Source organism: Branchiostoma belcheri, unplaced genomic scaffold (assembly GCF_001625305.1).
Source record: "Branchiostoma belcheri isolate BF01 breed outbred unplaced genomic scaffold, Haploidv18h27 scaffold29, whole genome shotgun sequence".
In the NCBI taxonomy this organism is placed as follows: domain Eukaryota; kingdom Metazoa; phylum Chordata; class Leptocardii; order Amphioxiformes; family Branchiostomatidae; genus Branchiostoma; species Branchiostoma belcheri.
This window is the reverse complement of record NW_017803898.1, coordinates 95,255-121,853: the sequence shown is the minus strand read 5'-3', so window position 1 is coordinate 121,853 and position 26,599 is coordinate 95,255. Positions and strand designations below refer to the sequence as shown.

Sequence of the window (26,599 nt, the reverse complement as noted above, 5' to 3'; positions counted from 1 at the left end):
ATGGACAGGTCCCACATGGTCAGGTATACAGTATCAGCCTCCCAAACCTAGGGTGTAAAAGAAATACACATTCAGAAAAATCACATGCCAAATTTACATGCATCAACAATATTTATAGAGCATGCACTTCCTAGCATAGGATCTCCAGGAATGTGGACAGGAACACAGGATAGCTGACAGGTCCCACAGCTCACACAGGAGCACAGACAGGAGCATGGACAGGTCCCACATGGTCAGGTATACAGTATCAGCTTCCCAAACCTAGGGTGTAAAAGAAATACACATTCAGAAAAATCACAAAGCAACAATTTCGGGGCAATTTGACGTTCAACTACACGAAACGAACAATTTTTCCGTGACGCTTAACGTAGTGAATTTCCTGGTCCCAACTTTTTTTTGGCAGGGAAATTTAAAGTGTCAGGGTCCAAAGTTACGCTAATCAGAATGAATTCAGGATAACAAATAATGTAGAACTGAAATGGCCAAATACATTTTTGCGACAATACTTAACGGTGAACACCTTCTCACGAAAAAGGCATCCAGACCCTCGGAGTAGAGTGACTGAGAGAAATGTGAGTGCGAGTGTGTGCACCTGAAGGCAAGTGGAGTGTTAATAAAGAAACCATACTCACTCCTCCCCATCTTCTTTCACGCAGCCCTGCCTACAAAAGTCTGGTTCTTCCTCCTGCTGCAGTCCAGTCTACAGGTCCGCATCTTGAAGACAGAGAAACAAAAGTCACTGTATTGACACAATGCTCTCGTTTCGTAGATAGGTGACAGGTCCCTCAGGAACACACACAGGCAAATCCTCACACAGGATAGCAGATTCTCCAGGAATAAGGACAGGAACACAGACAGGTCCCACAGCACACACAGGAACATGGTCAGGTACAGTCTCAGCTTCCCATAAGCTAGGGTGGAAAAGAAAGAAACATTCAGAAAAATGTCAAGCCAAATTTACACACACAAAGTATACAGCTGTAATGTTCACATTATTCACATATGCATGACATCATAATAATCACAACATTTGTTACAAAACCTGCTTTGATTGGGGGAAGAGCACAAGAAACATTGCTAGTGAGGCAAATGAAGAGCACAGGCAAAAGAGAACATAGAATATTCTGATGAAGAGTCCAAACAACGATCACAAGAAAATACTTCTCACACATGATATCACCGTGCGTGATCACATGTAACGTTACATAAGATATCACAATACATTTGTTCTAAAATCTATTGGTTGGGAGAAGAACACATAGAACATTGTTAATGTCTGCAAAAGAAGAGAACAGCCAACAGTGAACAGACATGTAGAATATCATAACCAAATAACAATCACAATCCAAATAACAACATAATATGTATCTCATATTGACATTCATCAAATTACAACTACTAGTAGATACAAAAACATCAGAGCCAATGACAACACAAATGGAAATGCATTTCAAATGTCAGTTTATTAAAATTGACAAGCAGATCAAGCTTTAAGCTTGTGCACCTATTCTTAAAAATGAATTTCGAGCCCGGTCTAAGGTTTACACGACAGATATATTTTATAAACACTTTCATCTCAGATTTCGCCAAAGTCAAGTTCGAGAGTATTCTTTTTACCGCTCAACAACTGGTTAACATGCACAGAAAAGTCCTGAACTGTTCTAGACCAAAACACCGCTTCTCTTACAGTCAACCTTATGGTGGATTCTTGGTGAATTTTCTTTTCTACCTTTAAATTTACCTTCCTGGGCACTATGTGACGTAACTTGTTATATCATTACCCTGGATACGGTATTTGATACTTAAACAACTCTGTTACCGCCCCCCTCCCCACTCGAACTTACCGGTCGTCTCAGTCTCCTTTCCTTCCAAATCTATCACCTTGTCCATGTCATCCTCTTCACAAACGGTACTATCGTGTCCCTTCTACCTTCTTTTGGCCTCGTAACACTTTTGTTTTACATTGAAACGTATAGAATTTGACCAAAACACACAGGACGACAACGACAACATACCAAGTTTCAAGCAAAGCTGTTCAGGTCAGGGGTCACTTAAAAGCGCCCCTTAGCGGTTTATGTATAAAATGCACCATTGGTGTAGTTCTTCTATTTTAGTAATTGCTCAAAGAACTGGTGTGGGTACGGTGTAAAATGCGTAAACATTTGAATAAATGAAAGTGCCTTTTTATCTTCCTTAATTATTACTGGACCACGCAAATGCGCCCCCATCGGTTACTTAACATAGTGCAGCGTTAACTCGTGGGGACAGTTGCCGCAACTTATTTCCGAAATTCTGTCGTTTTGCTTCATTTAACCTAAAGGACATTTACCTATAATAGTCCGGGGAGTATCTACGACACTTTAAAGTACAACTTACCACCAAAGCGGACGTGGCGCGTCTTCCTGGGCGGAATTTTTACCCGCTCGTTCTTTCCTTCCATGCACGCTCGCCATCTTGGAACGGCGTGTTTCACGCACATGTGCTGAGCATTAATTCAATTAAAAGAAGGACCAATCAAATCAGCGGATTTCGTCCTGGTGCCGCATTACGTCATGCGAGGTAGCTACGTAATCCTCCAGGCGAACCAAGCAGATATGCTGGGTTAAATATAGGCAGGAATGGGTGTAAACTTTAACGTTTAAAGTAAAAATAGCACAAGCAATTACAGAACTAGTTATTGCAATATCTTCTATATGGTGCATTGTTCACGTCCAGGTGATTTTTGGACGCTTAAAACTGATAGTAAGAAGTTAGAACAAAATCAAGGAATATATGTTCAGTATTATAAACGAAAAAATGAAACAGACATCATGTCAATAAAACGCTTTAACATCAATTTTTCGCTCCAGTTTTTCCAGCCAAGCCTTTCTAGAAGTGTAATAATTCATACCTGAAGTGTCCAGCAGAATCTTTCCGTCGCTGGCGAACGTGTACCCTTCTTTACAAAGTTTACTCCCTCACGATTTAGTTAATTGGATGCATCCACAGGCGCCATAATGCCAATTAATCACACGTGTCAATGAGGGCCTCTAGCAGTTCATGGAAGTATTGCAGGTACTTGAGGGGATTTTCACATGCAATAATTTCACCGACTGCTAGAAGTCGCTTTTGATACATGGCGCAGAGGGTCATTAGCCTATGTATCCTTGATGCTGATTGGCTATCATCACGTTCAACGTTTTTACGTCATTGAGCCTGATTGGCTAATACATTTCCTAGTTGATGACGTGCTACTTTACGACCAAATATGAGCAACCAACTCGAAACTAAGCCGCTTAACTTTTCATGTAAAAAAACTGAAGTTACGAAGGATTTTCGGACAAACGGGACTATTGTGGGCAATTATGTTCCCCCAGATAAGCTACAGAGTTGTAAGAACTGCCTCTACAAAGAAAAGGAGCCGATTTATGAGGTTAGGGGAGGTGAAAATGCTCGGCAACGGCGTAATATTATCACGAACAGGGGAGGGGGGCATTGTGTAGGGATGGCTTTCAGCACCAAGGACAAGGATAGCTTCAGTTTGAACCTGGTCTTTTCTTCATGACAACAAACTGAATATTAACACACCGACTGCAATATACGAAGGAAATTAATTTATGAATTTTTCAGTGTCAATCTCAATATCATACATGTATGAATGGAGACAGAGTGACTGGGATCCGAAATGTTACATACACACTTTGTTAGTTATAAGTTATAATGTACTAAGAGGGCAAAATTGAAACAAAGGGCTGGGAGAACTAGAAACTGACTACAATTTTGTCCTCTTAGGCCCTGTTCCCACCAGGATAAAATTGTCCGGATCAATCCTAATTCATTTGCTTTGATCCGGCTTTGGGCTGGATCGAAGCGAATAAATTCGGTTCAATCTGGACAGTTTTACCCTAGTGGGAATGGGGCCTTAAACCAAGGAGATTATAGGGAACTATGAGCAAGACCTTCCCATACATGTACATGTACAAACAAGGGTTAAAAAAATGCAACACTTCTTTTAATACAGCATTAACATAACTACATGTAAGTATGTAAATGTGAAACTAAGTATACAGCTTTCCTCATTTAGTATACTTAATATATTTAAGTGCTCTTAAACGACAGTCTAGCAAAACTCTGGTTTTAGGTGTTAAAGTTGAATAAGATACATGTATCTTTACTGAAGGGTTATACATTTTTCACACAAAAGCTAAATAACTATTTCAGCAATTGGCAACAAACTTTTTTCCACATCTATATAGAGTATTTAACAAAAAAATTGCCCAAAAAACTTTTTTAGCAAGAAAAGCTGTCTACAATCTTTATATGCAACATTACACACTCGTCAATTCACAAACCTGCAGTTTTTTCATGATCTGATGGAGGGCACTTTTGTACCATGACTTTTAAGCCTACAGTAGCTTGGAATGTGCGTTTCTCACTAAGTATCACTGGCAAGATTTAAGTAGAATATCGTACATTTTCTCAAACGCCATGTTTCAAAGACTTTAAAGTGTTACAAAATATTCTTCAACTGCGACGCCCTCAATTCTATTTTACAAACGACAACAATTTTGTTCGTAACTTCGCTACTGTTTTGAAACCCATCATAATCCATTCTGCAACTACCAATGAAATGGTATAATGACGTACTTTAAAAATGGTACTATCAATAGCTCCGAGGGACACACTGTTTTACATGATTCTGTATCACATTAAGACACTTTGTATCATTGTTTTACAAAGTTTAAAATGTCTCAAATGCATCCCGTCAATGTTTTGCACAGAAAAAAAAAATCAAATTTTATAATTCTTCACCAAGCATTTTTCAACAAAACCTTGCCATATCTATAAGGACTAATGTTTCATAGCTATAAGCCAAACGACTGAAATGAAAGATTAAATTTTTGTATCCTCCAGAAGCAATTAATTGTTGCAAAAGCCCTGAGCACTTTTCATTGAAGTGCAGCTTATGGAAAATATTTTTCTTACACAATAGTTTTAACCACTCTAATATTTCTTTCTTCTTTTTACATCTACCAGTAACAAACATTACAAGTTAAACCATTACATGAAACTACATGTATGTAATATTTACATTGTACATAAACAGTGAAGAGGTGGGTTCAACATTTTTACCAAAAGTTATACTTATTTTACCGTCTTCTACATATATCGTTTGATTTGGAACAAACATGACAAAACGTTGACTTCTTACATGATCATCTTTTTAGGGTGACATTAAGTCAACAAAGCAAGGGAGAGAATTTTTGAAAATAGACTTTTTTCTACCAAACATGTCCCAAACCAAGCACGAAAACTGGTGTACATGTGCCCTTAGACTAGCTCAACCTCTTACCAACATGATATTAAACACAAATATTGTGTGTTTTGCACAAATTCTGCTAGCCTCTACCAGGATTTGGAAGCAGCTAGAAAGAGTTGAAATTTGCCAAATACACACTCAGATAACATGCCAGGGGAGTCGGTCTACTGACTCCTAGAGTACATTTGTGACACTGTATTCCTTATTGGACCAAAAATCTGTCTATTTGGCAAGTTTGGACTTTTTTCAGCCACTTCCAAACCCTGTTAGAGGCTAGTATCCCGTTACTTCCGATGTATTTTGCTTTCAATACAAACAAACCCCAGACAATATCATCCATACCTATGGGCTATCTCTCTCCTAAAGTCTCTACTACATCTCTATCTCCATACAAAAGTACAAATGTAGCCAGCATAGCGAGGGGGTGAGGTCTGCCGGAGGTGGGGTGAGCTGTGCTAGGATCCGCCGCCCCCCGCGGTGTCTGCTTGTGACGAAGAAGCTCCCTGGGAACTGTCGGAACTGACTTTGGCGTCGGACGTTTCTTCTGGGAGGAAGACAAAGAAGATCATTGTCATTTTTAGTGCGACATTTTTGTTGGTTGTTAGCAAAAAATGTAGTAAGTAATTAATTGCAAAACAACAAACAACTCTCTGGATTTTTGTCTTACTGCACAGTAGTCTAAGCTTTCTCAGGTTTTTGTCTGAGCAAGGACAAGAAATGTCCTTGGTCTGAGACAGTCTTTGTTTTGAATAAACCAGTATAGCATGGTGTCCAAACTTATATTAGCTGCCAAGTATTGACATTTGCTGTGCCCATTAGAACCACAGGACAGAGGCAAATGGTGAGCTACCATCAAGCCTCAGCATCAGTGTGCAAGCACGTCTAACCCTCGGAACATGGGGAACAACAGACGATAAACTGGATAGAGAGGAGAAGACCCTCTTTCATCCTCTCTGCAAATAGCTATCGTCGAGAGGACAAAAAAGTACTTCAGCTAAAATAGTCCCAGGCTATAGCTAGTTTTGTACAGAAAGTGTACACTGTCAGGCTGTGTAAGAGTGGACTGTAAGATACGCAAAAAAGAGTTACACAAGCAATGACTTTGGAAATGGTCAGACGTTCACACTAGACAAGAACAAGAACCATCAAATTCCATCGGTGTGGCCAGTAAGCCATCCTGCACATCAACTGTTATCCCAGATAATCCAGCAAACCTCCTGTAACATCAGACTGAAACATTCCGTGATCTCTTACTGATTACATCAGGCGTGGTCCAGGGTTTGTCCTGAGCCGGAGATTTCTTTCTGTCATCTCTCCAAGCCCATAATATTCTAGTTTCATATCAGGCATGCGAGCAACCTTATCTAGACTCAGACCACTGTGCTACACAATCTCTCACAGTCAGGGCTGATGGCATGGGGGCCCTGCTCTGAGAGCTTGTGGCCATTTCACTCTACATCTAGCTTGAAAAAACCATTCCCATTCTTAGAACTACATGTACAGGGCTCGAAATACTGGGTGCATGTGCACCTAAGTGCACCCAAAATTGGAGTTGTGCACCTAATTTGTTTCTGTGGGTGCACTGGTGTATATTTTTGTAGGAATTTTTAACATTAGAAATGTATAGATAGTATACTGGATATCCTTGGTCTCTAAGTATTAGAAAAATAATAAAATCTTTGTTGTAGTAATATTTTAACTAATATTTTTAAGTTAGCTCTCATTTTAGATTCAAGCTCAGAAGAGGAGCAGTAAGACCTGCAATTAGGTTTTGTTTAGCATGGTGCACCCAAAAAAAAATTCTATGCACCTAATTGTTTTAGGTTAGGTGCATCAGCGCACCTATTCCAAAAAATGAAGTTCGAGTCCTGATGTACCAATAGTAATCTCCAAGTAGATCCCTTTTGGTGGCAAGACAGTATCCATTAGCTAGGTGTCTGTATGGCCATGCACCAAAGCTATGTTGGCTAATGGACACTCCTCTGGCCAACGGACACTCCTCTGGCCAACGGACACTGCCTTGCCACCATATGATCTGCTTGGAGATTACCAATAGGAGTTCAGGGTTTGAATTCTTTGTTGCTAAGAAAATCAGTCCAATGGGAGCTCAGGATTCCTCGTCAGTGGGGCTTCTTAAACGTGCAGTAATATCTTTTGGCACCTACAATTCCTGAATTATAGTGTTATTTGCAATGCTTATTTGAGATGATTCAACTTCACGTTACTTTGTTAAGAAAATGAGTCGAAAAATTGACTTTTCGTATCATCCTAACGTTACATAATGCAGCTTCAAAAGACTTAAAATACATAAGATTTGATCTAATTATACAGAGCCAGTATGCCTGCAACAAATTTAACATTACACACCCTGTACTTATTTTACACATTGCCTGCTTATTGCTAAGTGTGTAAAGCTTTTCAGTAAGATGAAAAAGGGATCACAGCAAAATGAGCTGAAAATTGACTTTTCGTATCATCCTTTTACATAATACAGCTTCAAAAGACTAAGAATACATAAAATTTGATCTAATTATACAGAGCCAGTATTCCTGCAACACATTTATGTACCTGTACTTATTTTACACACTGCCTCCTTATTGCTAAGCATGTAAAGCTTTTCAGTAAGATGAAATGGGATCACTGCAAACCCCAACACCTCCATTTCCATTTTAATTCTTAGAGGCCGTCTGTGGCGGGAGATAACCCATCGCCTCCTGCATAAATATGTACGACGCTTCCTATCGGATTTACACAACCTCCCAAACCTCACGTCCTGGCGAACACGCTCTAGCTTTAAAGCCTGGGGTTATCTTCTAACCCGTAGCATGTTATATTTACATAATCCTAGGGTGTGCGTATACGCTGTCTGTAACGTGCCTGCGGCTAAGCTACTTCAGAGATGAAAGTTCCACCAATCAATCAATTCTTTCCTTTTTTTTCTTCTCCTTTTTTCCCTGGGGTTATCTTCTAACCCGTAGCACGTTATATTTACATAATCCTGGGGTGTGCGTATACGCTGTCTGTAATGTGCCTGCGGGAAAGCTATTTCAGAGATGAAAGTTCCGCCAATCAATCAATTCTTTCCTTTTTTTTCTTTTCCTTTTTTTTTCTGGGGTTATCTTCTAACCGATAGCGCGTTATATGTAGCAATACATAATTCTTGGGTGTGTATGAGTATACGCTGTGTGTAACGTGCCTGCTGCAAAGGTACTTCAGAGATGAAAGTTCTGCCAATCAATCAATTCTTTCCTTTTTTTTCTTTTCCTGGGGTTATCTTCTAACCCGTAGCACGTTATATTTACATAATCCTAGGGTGTGCGTATACGCTGTCTGTAACGTGCCTGCAGCAAAGCTATTTCAGAGATGAAAGTTCTGCCAATCAATCAATTCTTTTCCTTTTTTTTCCTGGGGTTATCTTCTAACCCGTAGCACGTTATATTTAGTAATACATAATCCTGGTGTATGAGTATACGCTGTGTGTAATGTGCCTGCGGGAAAACTATTTCAGAGATGAAAGTTCTGCCAATCAATCAATTCTTCTCCATTTTTTCTTTTCGTTTTTTTTCCTGGGGTTATCTTCTAACCCGTAACATGTTATATTTACATAATCCTAGGGTGTGCGTATACGCTGTGTGTAACGTGCCTGCAGCAAAACTATTTCAGAGATGAAAGTTCTGCCGATCAATCAATTCTTTCCTTTTTTTCTTTTCCTTTTTTCCTGGGGTTATCTTCTAACCCGTAGCACGTTATATTTACATAATCCTAGGGTGTGCGTATACACATTATATGTAGCAATACATAATTCTTGGGTGTGTATGAGTATACGCTGTCTGTAATGTGCCTGCAGCAAAGTTACTTCAGAGATGAAAGTTCTGCCAATCAATCAATTCTTTCCTTTTTTTTCCTGGGGTTATCTTCTAACCCGTAGCATGTTATATTTAGTAATCCTGGGGTGTGCGTATACGCTGTCTGTAACGTGCCTGCGGGAAAGCTACTTCAGAGATGAAAGTTCCGCCAATCAATCAATTCTTTCCCTTTTCTTTTTACGAATTCCCGTAGAGAGCAAAGATGGCCAGTAAGTAACTAGATTTTGATCTAGAATCAACTACACAGGCGGTATCTTTTTAGGTTCGAATCCACTGTGGTTGAAAGTACTGTCTACCAATAAATTCTTCTCCTTTTTTTCTTTAACAAATTCCCGTAGAGAGCAAAGATGGCCAGTAAAAGTAACTAGATTTTGATTTAGAATCAGCTACACTGGTGGTATCTTTTTAGGTTCAATCCCACTGTGGTTGGAAGTTCTGTCTACCAATAAATTCTTTCCTCCTTTTTTTTTACAAATTCTCGTAGAGAGCAAAGATGGCCAGTAAAAGTAACTAGATTTTGATCTGACTACTAGAATTATCAGAACTACACTGGCGGCATCCTTTTAGGTTTGATCCCACTGTGGTTGAAAGTTCTGTCTACCAATAAATTCTTCTCCTTTTTTTTTTAAACGAATTCCCGAAGAGAGCAAAGATGGCCAGCAAGTAAGTAGATTTTGATCTAGAATCAACTACACTGGCGGCATTTTTTAAAGGTTCGATCCCACTGTGGTTCTATAATACAAAATCCTAGGGTCTGTTCGTAAAGCAAAGCTAATTCAGAGATGAAAGTTAACTGTCTATCAATCAATTCTTTTCCTTCTCTTTAGAAATTCCAGTAGAGAGCAAATAAAATGGTCAATAAGCAACTAGATTTTGATCTAGAATCAACTACACCGGCGGCATCTTTTTTAGGTTCGATCCCACTGTGGTTGAAAGTTCTGTCTTATACATGTAGTATCAATCAATTCTTTTCCATTTTGTTTTACGAATTCCCGTAGAGAGCAAAGATGCTCAGCATTAGTAACTAGATTTTGATCTAGAATCAACTACCACGGCGGTCGGTTGCTAGGCTAAAATCGCATTACTAGGGAGGTATCGGGTTACAGAACGCGTTCGAACGTGGCCGCGCGGGAGTCCCGGGCCGGCCCGGAGGTAACGGGTAAAATTTGAAAATAAACAAAAGTAATTGGAGAGTAAATACTCGTCAAAATAAAATGTAATAAGTGTTTTTGTTTACCTCAAATGTTACTCTTGCACTGCCTTTGCTCCACTTTGTGTACATTTGCTTCCAAATGAGATCAATTTCGGATTTCAAAAAGGGGTCACGAGAACCAAACAACTGATTTTAAGAGGCCCCGAAAATTAAGAATGAGGTTAGATTTTTGGATTTTTAGAAATATTACAGTAAATTTAAACTTTTTGTCTTAGGATTTCTTTATTTTTTAACTAAAACTCGACTTACAGTCAAAAGAAGAGCTAAAAACGCAGTGTTTTAACTTTAAATACCGATAATTCATAATCGCGGCCATATTTAAAAAATCCCTAAGACAGAAATCTGCGGAAATCGTTCCTCTTTCAAACAAGCCCTCAATGAGGTAATTTGAGCTATTTTTGGGAATGGTTAAAATACCATGTTTGCACGCATGCTGTGCCACTTGGATATGGGGACCTGGATTTTATAACAGCGTCAACAAGAATTCTGACCTTCAAGGTCACCCACGATGACGGCAGTAGCTTCGTTACATGTTACATATCCACAATAAAATCACGGCATAGATGTAATGTTTTGAAAACGGTTCATATTTGTGGAAAGGTGGATTTTTCCTGTTCCGTGGTTCCCAAGTAAAAAAGGGCTTGAAGTAGCCGGTTGTAGCGGCTTTACTGTAAATGACCGCGGGTAACCCCAGATCGAACGCCCGCTCTATTCGAATGACGTCATATCGAACAAGATTCGCGGGTTCGGGGGATTCGATCTCCATAGTAGCGGAGTGGGACTTTTGGGCCCAAATCTGACCATCGTGACACAGGCGGCATCTGAGGCCAAGCTAATTCAGAGATGAAAGTTTTGTCTATTAATAAATTCCTTTTTCTTTTACGAATTCCCGTAGAGAGCAAAGATGGCCAGTAAAAGTAACTAGATTTTGATCTAGAATCAACTACACAGGCGGTATCTTTTTAGGTTCGAATCCACTGTGGTTGAAAGTACTGTCTACCAATAAATTCTTCTCCTTTTTTTAAAAACGAATTCCCGCCGAGAGCAAAGATGGCCAAGAAGTAACTAGATTTAGATCTAGAATCAACTACACTGGCGGCATGTTTTTAGGTTCGATCCCACTGTGGTTCTCTCATGGCTTAAAGTAAAAGTATAGGAAGACAGGGAAGAAAACCTGCCTCTGACTTAGGTCTCTTTGTCATATTCAACTGTTTTTCCAGCTCATTTACAATGTATTTACATGTAAGTGTTCATTTTAGTACATCTGACTATATTCACTCCCTGACACACATTTAAAAGTCTTGAAATAATCTCTGTAATTTATCCAGTACACGTAGTAAAGTTAGATTTTGTGAAATATTGTTTACTTGGATGTCTAATCTTTTCTTCATCAATGCATCTGACTATATCCACTCCCTGACACACAGTGTGCACATACATGTACAAAGGCATGAAATTAACCTTGACAAGCTTAAAATATTTTTATGTTCCTTATCTAATCTGAGAACCAACCAAATAAATTATTGTGGCCTTACAATCAGAAATTTTGATCCATGCATATATCTTTAACACCTACACGTATAGCGAGTTAGCCGTAGCATAGTGAATGATGCGCCAAAGTAGTACATCAGATTCTACCCTCAACACTAAGGTCCAGATCCATTAGTGCAGGGAATGGATTTTACACCAGATAACTTTCCAGTCACGAATCTTATCCAGACTCTCTACTCACAGCCTTGAAAAAATCTGCGGTGTCTTGTCCGTTACGCTGTCTTACAACTGATGCTTTGCAGATTAAAGAAGGTGGGAATTGGGAGAGACAGATCTCAGTGTTTGATGCATGCAGGAGTGAACAGAAGGGCAGGTTTCAAACATGGACAGGAGAACTGCTCACGACACCAGTTGTCCCTGCCTGTTGGGTGGAGAATTCATCATTTTCTGGCAGTTTTTCAGTGGAGAGATCTCCTTGGAACTCACTTCAAGTTAACTGGTACAGTTGTGATAATGTACGTGTGACGATTGTTAGAATCTGTGTAATACAGCTAGCATCTTATACCCATATCAGACGAACACGTCGGCAGAACGCACTGCGCCTGCGCAAAACCCCCATTTTGCATGGTTTTCGTTGGATTTTTGGTCACCGTTGCATCAGAATTTTGCCCGTTGCAGATGATTTTTTTTCCGACACAACATTTGGAAACTACAGATGGAGTGTTAACCTTATATGCGAAAATACGACCTTAGATGAGACGTTCTGACAAAGTGCTATGCACAATACATTACGGGTTTTGTGCAGGTGCAGTATGTTCTGCCAACATGCTTACACATACTGTCTGGTCAACTTATATTACAGCTAACAAAAAGGTGGGGTTTGACTTCTTCTTTGAAGGCAGTGGATAATGAATAGTACCACATTTTGCATAATGAGTAGGTTTTGTGATCTTAGTATGTATGTAGAAACATTGTCTTTTGATGATCTTCTAAATGGTAGAAGAAATGGCTTCTCCCTCCTTTCTGAACTGCCTTCCAGCTACCATTAGGAGATGTTATAATGCCCACTGGGCATTGTTAGTGTGTGTGAGTGCAGTACGCATCCCACTACTGAGAGCTAAAAATATCATGTCGTAGTACTAGCTGCCACCATCTATTGAGGTGAAGGGCATTATGCTATGCCCATGTCATAGAGGTCAAAAACAAAGTTCCTGAAGTTGCACTTATATGTAGCATATAGGGCAGTGCCTATGTACAGTGGGGGCCCGTTTATAGGTGCTACCAACTGACCCGGCCGATGGGTCTAGACCTTTTAGCCAAATCGTTAGAGCATTGGGGTTGTAAGCTGGTGACCGGGTTTGGCGTGAGTTCGAACCCAGCCCGGGACCAGAAGTGTCTTTCTGTTTTTACTCTCCTAATTGTTACACCTATCTCCATTTTTGTAGCCCAAATTATTGTGCCAAAAAGTAGTGCAATCACTACAGCAGGCAGCTAGTCCACCATACTCTTCCCTAATGCTGAGTGCTAAGAAGAAAAAGCAGTTATGTATGTACTATATTTTAAAGTCTTTGGTATGACTTGGCTGGGGATCAAACTCACGACCTACTACTTATAAAGGCAAACACTCTACCCACCAGTTCATAGAAAACCACATTCACATTCTCAAACTGTAAAATCAGGCTGATACTTCTAGACCTGGTACAATGTATCTTGGTGTCACCTTGAAAAGCACTTAGAGTCGAAAGCCTACATTGTAAGGGCCATAGTGTGTAATTTCAAAGGTCCATGCTTCAGTTAACAATGGGTCAGAGTATGTATCAAGCATGTTGTTATGGAATACCAGTTATTTCTAGAGGTTATTCAAGGACTTGCAGCAGCGCCTGTCTTTCCATAAATTGAAGGAAGTTTTGCCTTCATGACAGACAAATTGGTGGACAGAAATCGGCGTATAAAGACATGGAAAAAGATGTCATTAAACTATTAGTAAGCTTTAATAGTCTACCAGCAATATTAGTCCCATGCACAAAATGCAGGAAATAGCATTTCAGAGACTCAAGATTTGAAATTTCCTGGGGGAGCATGCTCTTCTAGGACTATGTATTTAGAATGATTCTTTGTTGCATTTACTTCAATGCTAGTGTTACAGGTTATATATAGAATATACTTACTGCCAGACTGTATCCAGGTACAATTTTATTCATTCATTTATTCATACTATCTAATATTTGATTCTTTGCTGCATTTGCTTCAATGCTAGTGTTACAGGTATATATAGAATATACCCACTGCCAGAATGTATCCAGGTACAATTTTATTCATTCATTTATTCATACTATTTAATATTTGATTCTTTGCTGCATTTGCTTCAATGCTAGTGTTACAGGTATATATAGAATATACCCACTGCCAGAATGTATCCAGGTACAATTTTATTCATTCATTTATTCATACTATCTAATATTTGATTCTTTGTTGCATTTGCTTCAATGCTAGTGTTACAGGTCATAATATACCCACTGCCATTATGTACCCAGGTACAGTTTTATTCAGGGGTACCTCCTAGCCTGTTACACCACATCTTCTGGGACAGTGGGACAGCAATGCTCTATGAATAAAATATTACCCCTGGCAATGAGAGCTGTCACATAGGAATGGTTCTTGTTAATGGACAGGGGAACTGCCTGGAAAACTTTAATTGCCTGGCTTAATTAGTCTTAACGATCGAGAAAGCTGCTGGAAGGCTCTATGTAATCTCTGCAGTTCATTTTCTTGTTTTTCAGAAATTTATGGTGGGACACCTTTGAGACTAGCAACAGTCTGTTCCAGGGAATTCTTGTAATTCGGAAGCAAAATAACTGTATATGGGATGGAAGGATATCTCTTCAGCTACAAGGCCAACTGGGTTTGGCTTCTTTAACCACTTTAATTTTGGTGAAATTAACAGAAAAAACTTAATTTCACGCTAAAAATTAATACATGAATTAATCATCTTTTTTTTCTGGGCCTTCCGTATGGGATGGAAGGATATCCCTTCAGCTACAACACCAACTGAGTTTGGCTTCTTCAACTGCTTTCAATTTGGTGAAATGAACAGAAAAAAACATCATTTTCATGCTAAAAATCACCAGTAATGCACAAAAGTGTGACATTTTGTGTAAGGATAATCGCATAGAAATAAATTTTCTGGTAGAAATGACTCACAAAAATTACATTCAGTCTTTTGCATTTTAGTAACTGGACAAGGCTGTGGACGTGGCGATCCCCAAGAGGTGACCTCGCACAGCTTGACTACTGCCTGTACAGAAAGAGGTGGAGAAATAGCATCAAAGACTGCCAGGCGTACAACTCGTCCAATCCTATAGGCAGTGACCACAGGATCATTTCCACTAAGATACGCCTCAGTGTTCGTGTCCCCAAAATTACCCGTCGTAAAAAGCTGAATTGGCAAGCAGTAAGAAAGGATGTATCTTTGGCAAACGAAATTGACACCTCCATCTCCCAGAAGCTTGACGAACTCCCAGAAAACAAAAGATCATACAGCGAGTTTGTGAGAATCTGTAATGCAGTCGGGTCTCAACAGCTCCCTCGTAAACAACCTAGAGACTCTGACCCAGTGGATAGCCCTGAGGTTTCTCTAGCAAGACGTGCCACTCTACGTTCCTCCACAAATAAAGTTCAAGCTGCCCAGACCAAACTTAAAAAGACCTATGACACAGCCACTGAAAACAGAATTAGTAAAACACTTCAAACCTTTGAAACAAGCTCTGACTTGGAGCACCTGAAAGCCTGGAAACTGATCCGTGAATTGGCCGGAAAGAAGTCTGGAGTCCTATTTATCCAGGGGGATGATAGACTAAACACTTGGAAAAACCACTTCTCCAAGTTGCTTTCTGCTGATAACCCGCAACCAAACTCGTCCAGAGTACCGATTACTCCAGTGTTCAACATTAATCACAATATTAGCTGTGATCCTTTCTCACAAAATGAAGTAGACTTGGCTCTCAACCAGATGAAACCGGGGAAAGCCCCGGGGCTCGACGGCCTACCTTTGGAACTATGGAAACTGCCTAAAGCTAGAGAAAGTCTCACTGTGTTCTGTAACCAGGCACTAGCCGGACACAGACCGCCAGAGTGGGGTCTCGCAGGTATTGTCCCAGTTCCAAAAAAGGGGAACTTGACACTTCCCGACAACTACAGAGGTATATCCCTCACACAAGTGGCAGCAAAGATCTACAACCGCCTCTTACTGAATAGACTACGCCCCGTTATTGACAAGTTACTCCGTCCTAACCAGAATGGATTCCGACCATCACGTACGACCTCAGCACAAATCTTGGCCCTTCGCAGGATTGTAGAAGAGGTGCAGAATCACCAAAAAGAAGCAGTTTTCATATTTATTGATTTTAGAAAAGCTTTTGACTCTATTAACCGTAATACTATGTTTGAAATTCTTTTGGCATATGGCATACCCCCTCCAATAGTAAACGCCATCAAAATCATGTATGAAGATACAACAGCTACAGTTCTCACACCCGAAGGAGAAACTGACTTCTTCAAGATCGAAACAGGTGTTCTACAGGGTGATCCGCTCGCTCCTTTCCTGTTCATAATCACTTTGGATTACGCACTACGCAAGGCTGTCAACTCCAGTGATGGTCTTACACTGCGGAGGAGACAGAGCTCCAGGTATCCGGCGGTTGTGATTCCAGACCTGGACTTTGCGGACGATATCTGTCTACTTGAGGACACCATTCGTGCTGCACAGAGTCTCCTACAGCGAGTGGAATCAGCAACCCAGGAAATTGGACTGTACCCTAATTCTTTGAAAACTAAAATGATGCATTTAAATCCAAGTGACCAGCCACAGGCACTACTTGCTAGCGATGGGACGGTAATTGAATTGGTTAGTGACTTTAAGTATTTAGGTAGCTACAGTAATTCAGTATATGATGTTAATGTTCGTATTGGCCAGGCCTGGGGGGCATGCCACGCCCTAAAAAAGGTGTGGAAGGCCCCGATCCAGAATACCACAAAGTTAAAAGTCTTTAAGTCTTGTGTAGAGCCTATTTTGTTGTATAGCTCCGACTCATGGACTTTAACTAAAGTATTGTCTAAGAAACTGAATGGTAACTACACGCGCCTGCTTCGGTGTGTGTTGAATGTTCCATGGCAGAGCCGCATGAGTAACAAAGAACTTTACAACGGTCTACCCCTGATTACCCAGACCATTCAGAACAGACGGCTGGCCCTTGCCGGTCATGTGGTACGCCACGAAGAGATGGCTGCCAAAGTGCTTCTCTGGCAACCAGATGTAAAAAGAAGGAGGGGACGTCCGTGCCTAACGTTAAAGAAACTGATCGAGGAAGAGGTTGGCTTACGGGACGAGGAACTTCTGTCCGCCATGCGAGATAGAGCCACATGGAGGGACATTACGAATGGCACCTTAGAGGATGACCTGAACTGAACTGAACTGAACTGGACAATGTGCCCATAACCCAATTTTTTTTGCCTATGTTAGAACTTTACAAAATGTCTTGAAGTTATTAACTAATCGCAGGGCATTCAATAAACCCAATTTGTGCCTGGTACATGTACATCTGCCTTCCTCTCAAAATACGATCTTCAAAAGAAACTGAACAAAAAGATCTCCTACTTTGAACACTACCGATGCCACCCCTCACCAGGCATGGTCTTTGAAGAGCCACAGGAGCTTCCAAACATATCCCTTTTCAAAGTCCTATCTTTTTCCTTTATCTCTTTGATGTACCAGACTCTTGCACTGTATAATTAGGAAATTAGGCCACACCAATTTAATTTGTTGGTTCTCTGATTTTTCCGGAAAAAATATGAAGCAACAGGGCGAAAAAATAAAAACAGGTCTAGGCATCCTATTATAGCCCCAAATGGTACAATAGTAGCCATATGAAGTAAACACAAAAGTCTGGGTTAATATTTAAACAATGAATTTTGAACTTTTAATCAAACCACTGTATTGGTAGATGGAAAAACTGTATACGTAACAACTTTTTTTTTTTTTTTAGCTATAGGAAGAAAAGGTCCTCAACTGTTGAGGGCTAAATATGAGCATTTTTGAGTTGATTCAGAACCAGAATCTTTTTTTTTTTTCAAATCAGAAAAAAAATGAAGAGGCGAATCCGAGAACCAACAAATTAAATTGGTGTGGCCTTAAGAATCATGTTGCCTTGGTTACCAAACCTATTTTTGCTGCTGTGTCTCTTTCTTTCTCTTGGAGAAAGGACGGCAGATATTTGACAGTGGAATTAGGTTTCATAGATAGGCTACAACCAATCAGGAAGGACTAATTATATATAATTAAGGGTTGGGTTTCCAGTTCAGAGTTTATAATTGCTAGGTGGACAAAGGGAATGGAAGAAAGCCTACTACTTCAAAGCGGAGAGATGTTTTCAAAACCATCGTGTTTTCAGCACCACGGACAGATATCAAATGACAAAAATCATGATATTTCCTTCTTCTCTAAAAGGCAGCCAATGCAATTTCAGGGACGCAAAACAGAAAAAATTCTGGATGTGGAAATCTGTCTGATATTGTGCTGCCATTTCTTATCACATTTTTGTCATCATTTCCGATGAATAGACCGAAAACATTATGTGAGGCATCTCTTTTTATTTTGGGTACTGCCCATAGAGCTAAAACCAGCCTACAATAGAAAACAAGCAACTGAGTGTATTATGTTAGCAATATTGCATTTTTGCCTTAAAGGAATCAGTATATGGGATAGGTCTGATTCAACTTACTACATTAAAGAATGACCAGAAAATTGAGTATGAAATCTAGTTGTGCCATCCCAAAAATTGCATTGGATGCTTTTAAGGATAAGGATGTAATAAGCAATTATGATGTGTAAATAGTACATAATTTTATTCCTATAATTTCAAGATTCTATGTAGAATGAATAAAGGGAGTGCAGGCAGAAAATTATTGTCCTTATGCAAAAGACTAGTAGACAAAAAGAATTCACAAAAGCCCTCCATTTAAAGTCAGACACCTACAATTCTAACCCATCCATACACACCACTATCTATAGTTTGAACCTGCTTGTATATCAAAAAAAGATATTCCTGAATAGTTTCATCAGGTTGGTAAGTCACTGAATAAAGAGACTCTTTTTACACATTCAAGTTTATTCAGCTGAAGGAATTGCCCTGAGGAAGGTGACAGACGGTTATCGAAACGTCGGCTGAATAAAACCCTTGGTAGTGTAAAAAGAGTCTCTTAGAAGAAGAGACTATTAAAAAAATTCTTGTATGATTCAAAGAATATACTATAGCAAGAAGATGGCTTTTTGCTGACCTAGGATCATGTTTTTTACATCTTAACTATCTAAGGTCACCAAGGAGTGCCCATTTTATCTTCAATGCGTGCGTAAGAGGTCTCGATTTAGAAAGTAAGGTCAAAAGATGAACTTGAAAGCTTTGCACATACTCAATGGGTGCACATACAGTAGTCAGAATGCTTCATATTCAGCATATCAACTACTCGTATTGTACGTCAGATACATATATCTTTTCAAGATCAAGGTTACAGGTGAAGTCTTTCAGGGCATGAAATACATTTATTCCAGGAAGTGCAGCATTTTTCTGTCATTTCAAATTTGTTTGATATATATAACTTTATGTTGAGTGGCCAAGGGGCATGAAAATAAAAAAAAATCATGCAGACAAAAATCGGTGAGTAAAGATATGTAAAGATATGTCATCAAACTAAGCTTGCTCTACCAGCAAAATATGCCCCTCAAAATGCAGGAAAGTGTTTCATAGGGTCAAGATTTCAAAATTTTCTCAGAGAAGCACCTCCAGACATGATGTTATGTGAAACATAATTAAGATGGCAAAAAAAAAAATCAGGCTGTTTAGAACACTCCAGGGAATATACATTTGTACATTGAATCTCAGTAATAATATCACATTAATATGCTGTGCACAGTGTAATGTATTACCAGGTAGTTGCGCGGTGTATGAATACAGTACTCAGTCTTCACTAGAAGTAATACACTTTGACTGCACATGGTACATGAGTATTGCCATTGAATACCATTTATGGCAACTTCAACCTATGGCATTCTAAGAGAGTGGATACAAAAAAAACACTAAGTACTCATCATTTTTCAAACTGCACTCTCACAGACACTACTGTCAGTATATGATATATTCTCTCACATTTTCAAAGAGTGAAAATTGAATACAAGCGACCACTTGGCAAAGCTTCTACGCTTTTAAAAGCACCACTTTCTTCTCGCAGAGTTCAATCAATGTCAGTAACGGTACTTCCGCTATTCAGTTCATGTCTGGGGTTAGTAAAGGGTTTATCGATCACATGAGGGGCATTTTGGATAACAAAGGCTCTGGATGGGGTATAATTAGATCTCTCATTTTGCGCCTGCTTTTGTTCTGACACAGATGGGGAAGAAAATAGGTTTAGTTGTATGATCAATACAGGGGAGCATCTCAAACATTCAAGTTCTGACACAGACGGGGAAGAAAATAGGTTTAGCTGTATGATCAATACAAGGGACCAATTCAAACGTTCAAGTTGATACAGAAGAAGAGATTTGATACAAAAGTCTCATTCTACTAGAGGTTAAACTTGTTTTAGACTTTTTAAAAGCCACTACGCTGTTTTATCAGGCTAATATTATTGGACGCTTTTCTTTGGGTATCCTTGCCTATGTTTTATTAGGCTAGTGGACACGAAATGAAAAAGTCGCGGGTTCAATCCCGGGAATTCCTCGGTAGACATTGTGTCCTAATTTGAGAAAGAGCTAAATTCAAAACTTAAGTGTTAAACTTAAAGTTAAGTGCCTTAATTTTGTCAAGGATACAATTTACTTTTCTCACTCCACCCAGGTGTAAATGGGTACCTGTCTTTGATTGGGGAGGTATTATTCCAAGATGGTGGAAGGAGAGGGATGGGCTCCATCTTCCAATACTATGCCTTAGACACAGTGGATCAACAACCCACTGCCTCTATGGCCTGAAAATAAGCTACAGGACTTCATCTTCACCTTACTCAAAAATATCTATTAGTACTTGGCACCAAGAAAATGAATTGGTCTGGTCTATATAAAGGCAAGGGACATGCAATCAACATCAGGTCTCCCATTTGGCCTGACGTCCTCAACTTGTCTAGCTCTGCTGTATCTCTCAAATGTCAGTTGGGCGTAACTACTATGCCAGAAGGATAATTATGATTGTAAGGCCTAGGAAAAAATGTTGTGTTTCCTGTTTCAGTCCTGAAAAATTAGAGTCGGTAGATAGGGATTATCAATGTTTTTTAAAGACTTTGGCATCTTTTTTTTAGATTTTGGTGACCTCTAGTGAGCGAACTTATACAATACACGGTTTAACAAAGTAAAACTTGCATCAGGACACTTATACTTTCAATGTCAACATTGAAAAACTGACTGTGCAACATTTCATCACTCAGGTGTCAGATCATGGTGCTAGAAAAGGTTGATCAGGTCCAAAAATTTATCCTTTGCAGGGGTCCACCCAAAAAAAGGTTGGCAGTTTTTTCTTTGGTTGGTCAGGAAACAGGAAACACAACATTTTATCCCTAAGCCTAAGTGTCAGCAGCATGAAGAATCTGTCACCACAAATAGAATCTAGAAAGGCGGCACGGCCCATTTCCAACTGGGAGACAACTTAATCATGCGGCCGTATTCCCAGCAGGGGGCGTGCGGGCAATTTCGTGAATCCTCTCTTGGCAGCAGATTGTGGCATCTAGGGGCACGCAATCAGTTTCTGCCGCAGGAGTTTAGAGAAATGCACCCAAATTGCACAGTGTACAGTTATTTTGTACTGTATCTGAATCGTACTTCCATCATTTTCAGTTGATCTTTGCCTCTCAAAGTTTGGACAATAGCCTTGGCAGTTGGGAAATAGCCATGGCAGTAGATACATGTAGTGGCGTCTAGGGGCACGCAATCGGTTTCTGCCACAGGAGCTCAGAGATATGCGACCAAATTGCAGTGTGTGCAGTACTGTAATACTATCTGATCTGTATCTCCATCGTTTTTAGTTGATCTTTGCCTCAGTCTATAAAACTTGAAGGTAGTCTGATAGTCTCAGATGGTTTCAACCAACTCTTAGATGTGGGATATCTGAGGAATACAGCAAATGCTAAGATATACATAACATCGTCAGTGTGGACCTGGTTCAGGTCATTGACCTTACTGGTTTGGAGAAGAAGGGGAAGAAACTGAGCAAAAACAATATATTTTCCTTCAGTAAACATAAAAATCCAGGGCTGGAATGCATGCCTCCAACAAGAAAATTGCTCTGATAATAGTGAAAAATTCATGATATCTTCATGTCGAAATGGTTGAAATAAAGAAAAAAAAATTTACCCGACATCCTGAGCTAAATCCCTCCTGCTATAAAATTGCAACATTATGGTGATACTGATAGACGTCTGGTTCAGGTCATTGACCTTATTGGTTTGGAGAAGAAGAGGAAAAAACTGAAAAAAACAATATATTTTCCTTCAGTAAACATAAAAGATTATTACCTGATATCCTGAGCTCCTCTAACCTCAGTTTGGCTTCTGTGACGGAACATTTCTCCTTGGCCATGACCTCTGTGATGTCAGGAAGCGCGTTTCTCCTGCCTTTCCGACCGCACGCTGAAAAATCTCCCACTGCCTCGTGGGCCACCTCCGCCATCTCACGGCTGTTGGTCATAGATTATCTGTGGAAAAAAAGGGAAAAAATAATTACGATCTACTGCAGTACCATAGAAAAACTGCTACTAGGGGGCCCAAAATCAAAATCTCCCACTGCTTTGTGGGCCACCTCTGCCAATAATTCTCATGACTGTTGGTCATAGATTATCTGAAAAAAGAAGATACTAGTTTGCTGCAGTAGCATAGAAAGCTGCTAGGGGGCCTATAACCAATGCCATCTCACAGCTGTTGGCCATAGATTATCTGCCCGAAAAAAGAAAAAAACTCTGCTGCAGTACCACTGAAAAACTGCTAGGGGGCCGATAATCAAAATTGTGGGTCACGTTTGAATGCCATCTCACAGCTAAGTGAACACACAAGGTTTAATCTTAACTCCCACATGCATGACTTTTATCAATTTTGTACCCTGAGTGTGTAAGAACCATCTATTAGATACTGTTCCAAGAAAAACAATATCCCTTGGATTATGATTGAGATCAATATCCAGCCTACTGGAGTATTACATGTAGTACACTGACAGCAATTTGAATACTTCATTAGGTGGAGTCGGATTTGAGAGATAACTAAAGTTGATACAATACATGGACAGAATGCAGATAAAGACAAATCAAAGATCTCATACATGTACAGTGTAACAGATCTCAATTAATTTCCTTCCCATGCGTTTGACACAATCATAGTTTTAAATTGTTTTTGTTGGATGTTTGCCCAATGTTGCATCAGAATTTTGCCAGTTACAGACGATACCTTTCTGATACAACGTTTCAAAACTATAGAGTCTGATACAATGTGTTTAAAATATGCGAATACGACCTTAAATGAGACGTTCTGCGGAAATGCAACACTTTATGGGTTTCATGCAGGTGCAGTTAGTGCTGTGTACCTAAACCCAAATTTAGGTTGATGCCCAGATTCAAGTCCAGAGGTTTAGGTTCAGTTCCAGACTTGTAAGTCCAGACCTAAACCCATGCATGTAAATATATGTTCTTGACAACCTTGCAATATTGTCTGGGCAAACCTGTAGCCACATAACATGAAGGCTAACATTTGATGATGCCTGATGGCAATGTTTTCTTCATTTTAATTTGCAGCACAGATTTTGCAATATATGTGATATTTGAGGTGGTTTGGAACAAACAGGGGTAAGTGATATGTTTTTTTTTGGTAGTAAGTCCGGAATTGTTCTTGACGTTTAGGTTTTTTGTGGACTTGAACCTAAACATTTTTACAAGTCCGGAACCCATCCAGTGAACCGTTGCACAGCACTAGCTATAGGTGCAGTATGTTCTGCCAAAATCCTACTTCTCAATATATGCAATAAAGAGCAGCAGATGGTACTAATTAAAACCAACTGCCACTGTATTTTATGGGTACAATTATCACATTGATTAGCACTGAGAGTCATTCTCAAAATCATTGAACCATCTAACAAGGGATATTAGCTGCTGAATATTGTTCTAGGAAAAAATGAGCACTGACATTAAACATACCTTTATGCATTTTGCACTCAAAAGTGTTCAACAAGAATCACGACTACAAACTCACAACGTTTTAAAAATAGCCTCTCAGCATGATGTACTTTGATATACTTATACTTAGTCAGATGCACCTGTTGTTATTCCTTTATGCAAATCGCTGAATTTTCCCACTTAAGTTAGTAAGACTTCACATCGAGCCTAAATTCTACTGTTGCACAGGATATCAACTAAAGGATTTATCTACAAATTAAAATAGAGTAAAAAAGCAATACATGTATAGAATAAAATATATATGCGAATGTGTCACAATTTGTAGATGAAAGTCATATAAATATCATATATCTTATGCAAAGTAACATTTTACAATCAGGCAATCGTACAAGTGGAATACATTCAACAAAAAATGAAAATCATGGTTTAACTATTGACACATTTCATAAATCGAATAACCATATCACCTTAAATATGTACACTACGCTACATGCACATCTAGATCATTCAAAATAAGTCAGCATGGTACATTTTACATGCATTATTAATTGACGTTCATACACTGATCTAAATATCATATAACAACAACAAAGACAAAGTACATGTATATCTAACCTTCAGTATGAATAGAAGAAATAGTCCATTCACACAAGAATACCAGTCATGTACAATATGGTTATGTTTGAACTAGCATGATGCATGTATTTGGGAGATGACACAAAAATCAAGAAGGAGGGGTATTTGTTTTTAATAATAATAAATCATAATAAAAATCAAACTTAGATTTGTCTTCAATGCGTATCACCTAAATTTAGATCAACAATTTACAACATTATATGTATTTTGCTGGTTGTCATTTTTCATAGGAGTTTACTAAACAAATAATTTATTTCTCCACTTGAAGACAAACACCCCTTTTTGTGAAATGGACGATTCCCGTATTTCATAGGTAACTCCAGGTCATGGGAAAATAAACACCTTGCAGGGACTGGCAATGAATAAATATCAAGTGGCTTTTTCAATGTTAGGGAGGGTCCCAAAATCTACATGTTTTTCCTAAAGGAAATTATTTCTCAAACAGGCTGAGTGCATGTTGTTACCTTGAAGCTTATGATTTAAGAGTATGGCTCTGGTCACATATTTCAAAAGATGATTGTACTATATATATATCTCAAACTGAATGTATTATTGAGATAGTAAAGCATGGGTCCTACAAAATGCAACTGTCTTGTTATGGAAAGGACTCCCATAGGCCCCATTCCCACTAGGATAGAATTGTCTGGGTCAAGCTGAATTGATTCACTTTGAATTCCTAGTGGGAATGGGGCCTTAGATCAGCGCTAGAAATACCACCTGCATATGCAAGTTAGTGCAGATAAAATCGGAGCTGTGCAGGTATTTCTGATGTCTATCTACGAGGGGTGTTCAAAAAGTTCTCGGCCTCACCTAGAAAATAAAGGTCAAACTCCTATTCTTTGGTATAGCTGTATACTATGACGTCTTACATCACTGCACACAAAAATTCAAATTTTTATATTCATTAATAAGCACGTGACGCCCCATGAAAATGGGGCGGGTGAGGGAAAATCACAAAATGGCCGCAACAGACGCGTGAGCTCTGATCAAGTGTATCGATAAAAAATGATGTCTCCTAAGGACATCCATGAAGACATGGTCAAGACACTTGGTGATGACTCCCCTTCTTATTCAACTATAAAGAAGTGGGTTACTAGCTATAAGCGCGGCAAGGAGAGCACAAAAGATGAACATATGTCAGGATGCCACAAATCAGCACCACGGACAATCCAGTTGAGGCCATCCATCAAATGGTAGTGAATGACAGATTTGAGACTGGCCAACATGTAGCAGGTTCTTTGGCCTGTGTTATGACTCAGTTCACAATGTTTTGTCGAACATCCTGGGGATGAAAAAACTGTCTGCATGGTGGGTGCCTCTAATGTTTTTTGAACATCAGAAGTTAAACAGGCTGGACATTTCAAGGAACGAATTCAGTCCAATCCATGCAATTTCCTCAAAACATTTGTAACCCAAGAAGAGCTGGGTTTACCACTTGCAGCCCGAATAAAAACAGCAGAGCAAACAATGGATGAAGAATTTTTCCCGGCCCCCCAAGAAGTTTTAGAGAGTTTCGTCCGTTGACAGGGTTTTTGCCTCTGTTTTCTGGGACGGTAAGGAAGTAATCATGATTGACTACCTGCGAAGGGGTTAACGCATCAATGGAGAGTACTATTCAACAGAATTGCGACAGTTGAGTACAACAGTCAAAGAGAAAAGGAGAGGAAAGCACCGAGTTGGCGTGATGAAAATGCACCTGTCCTCACAGCACATGGTTCAGTGGCAGCAGCAAACGAATTTGGCTTTGAAGTCTAACCCCACCCTTCCAATTCACCGGAACTAGCACCCTTGGACTTCTACCTGTTTCCTAAACTCAAGTTCCACTTATGTGGTCAACGTTTTGATGGTAATGATGACGTCATCTATGCGGTATAGGCCAATCTGGGGGGTCCAGATGCAACCT

At 39.5% G+C, this 26,599-nt stretch overlaps 1 protein-coding gene across 1 annotated transcript; it reads right to left on the bottom strand.

Moving 5' to 3' along the window:
• Positions 1–4,863: 4,863 nt before the first annotated feature.
• LOC109473081 (cAMP-dependent protein kinase inhibitor gamma-like) lies at positions 4,864–24,755 on the bottom strand. The gene is made up of 3 exons (XM_019772992.1): positions 24,676–24,755; positions 22,418–22,596; positions 4,864–5,843 (listed from the first exon to the last, which is right to left on the bottom strand). The coding sequence occupies exons 2-3, from the start codon at positions 22,587–22,589 to the stop codon at positions 5,755–5,757; spliced, it is 261 nt and encodes an 86-aa protein (XP_019628551.1). The 5' UTR covers positions 22,590–22,596; positions 24,676–24,755; the 3' UTR covers positions 4,864–5,754.
• Positions 24,756–26,599: the final 1,844 nt, after the last annotated feature.

What these genes read in the sequence shown, in the direction of transcription:
- LOC109473081 (XM_019772992.1), bottom strand. Translation starts at nt 22,589, where the DNA reads ATGACCAACAGCCGTGAGATGGCGGAGGTGGCCCACGAGGCAGTGGGA. An exon ending in AGAGGAGCTCAGGATATCAG is followed by an intron (nt 5,844 to 22,417) that starts GTAATAATCTTT and finishes TCTTCCTCCCAG; the next exon opens with AAGAAACGTCCGACGCCAAA.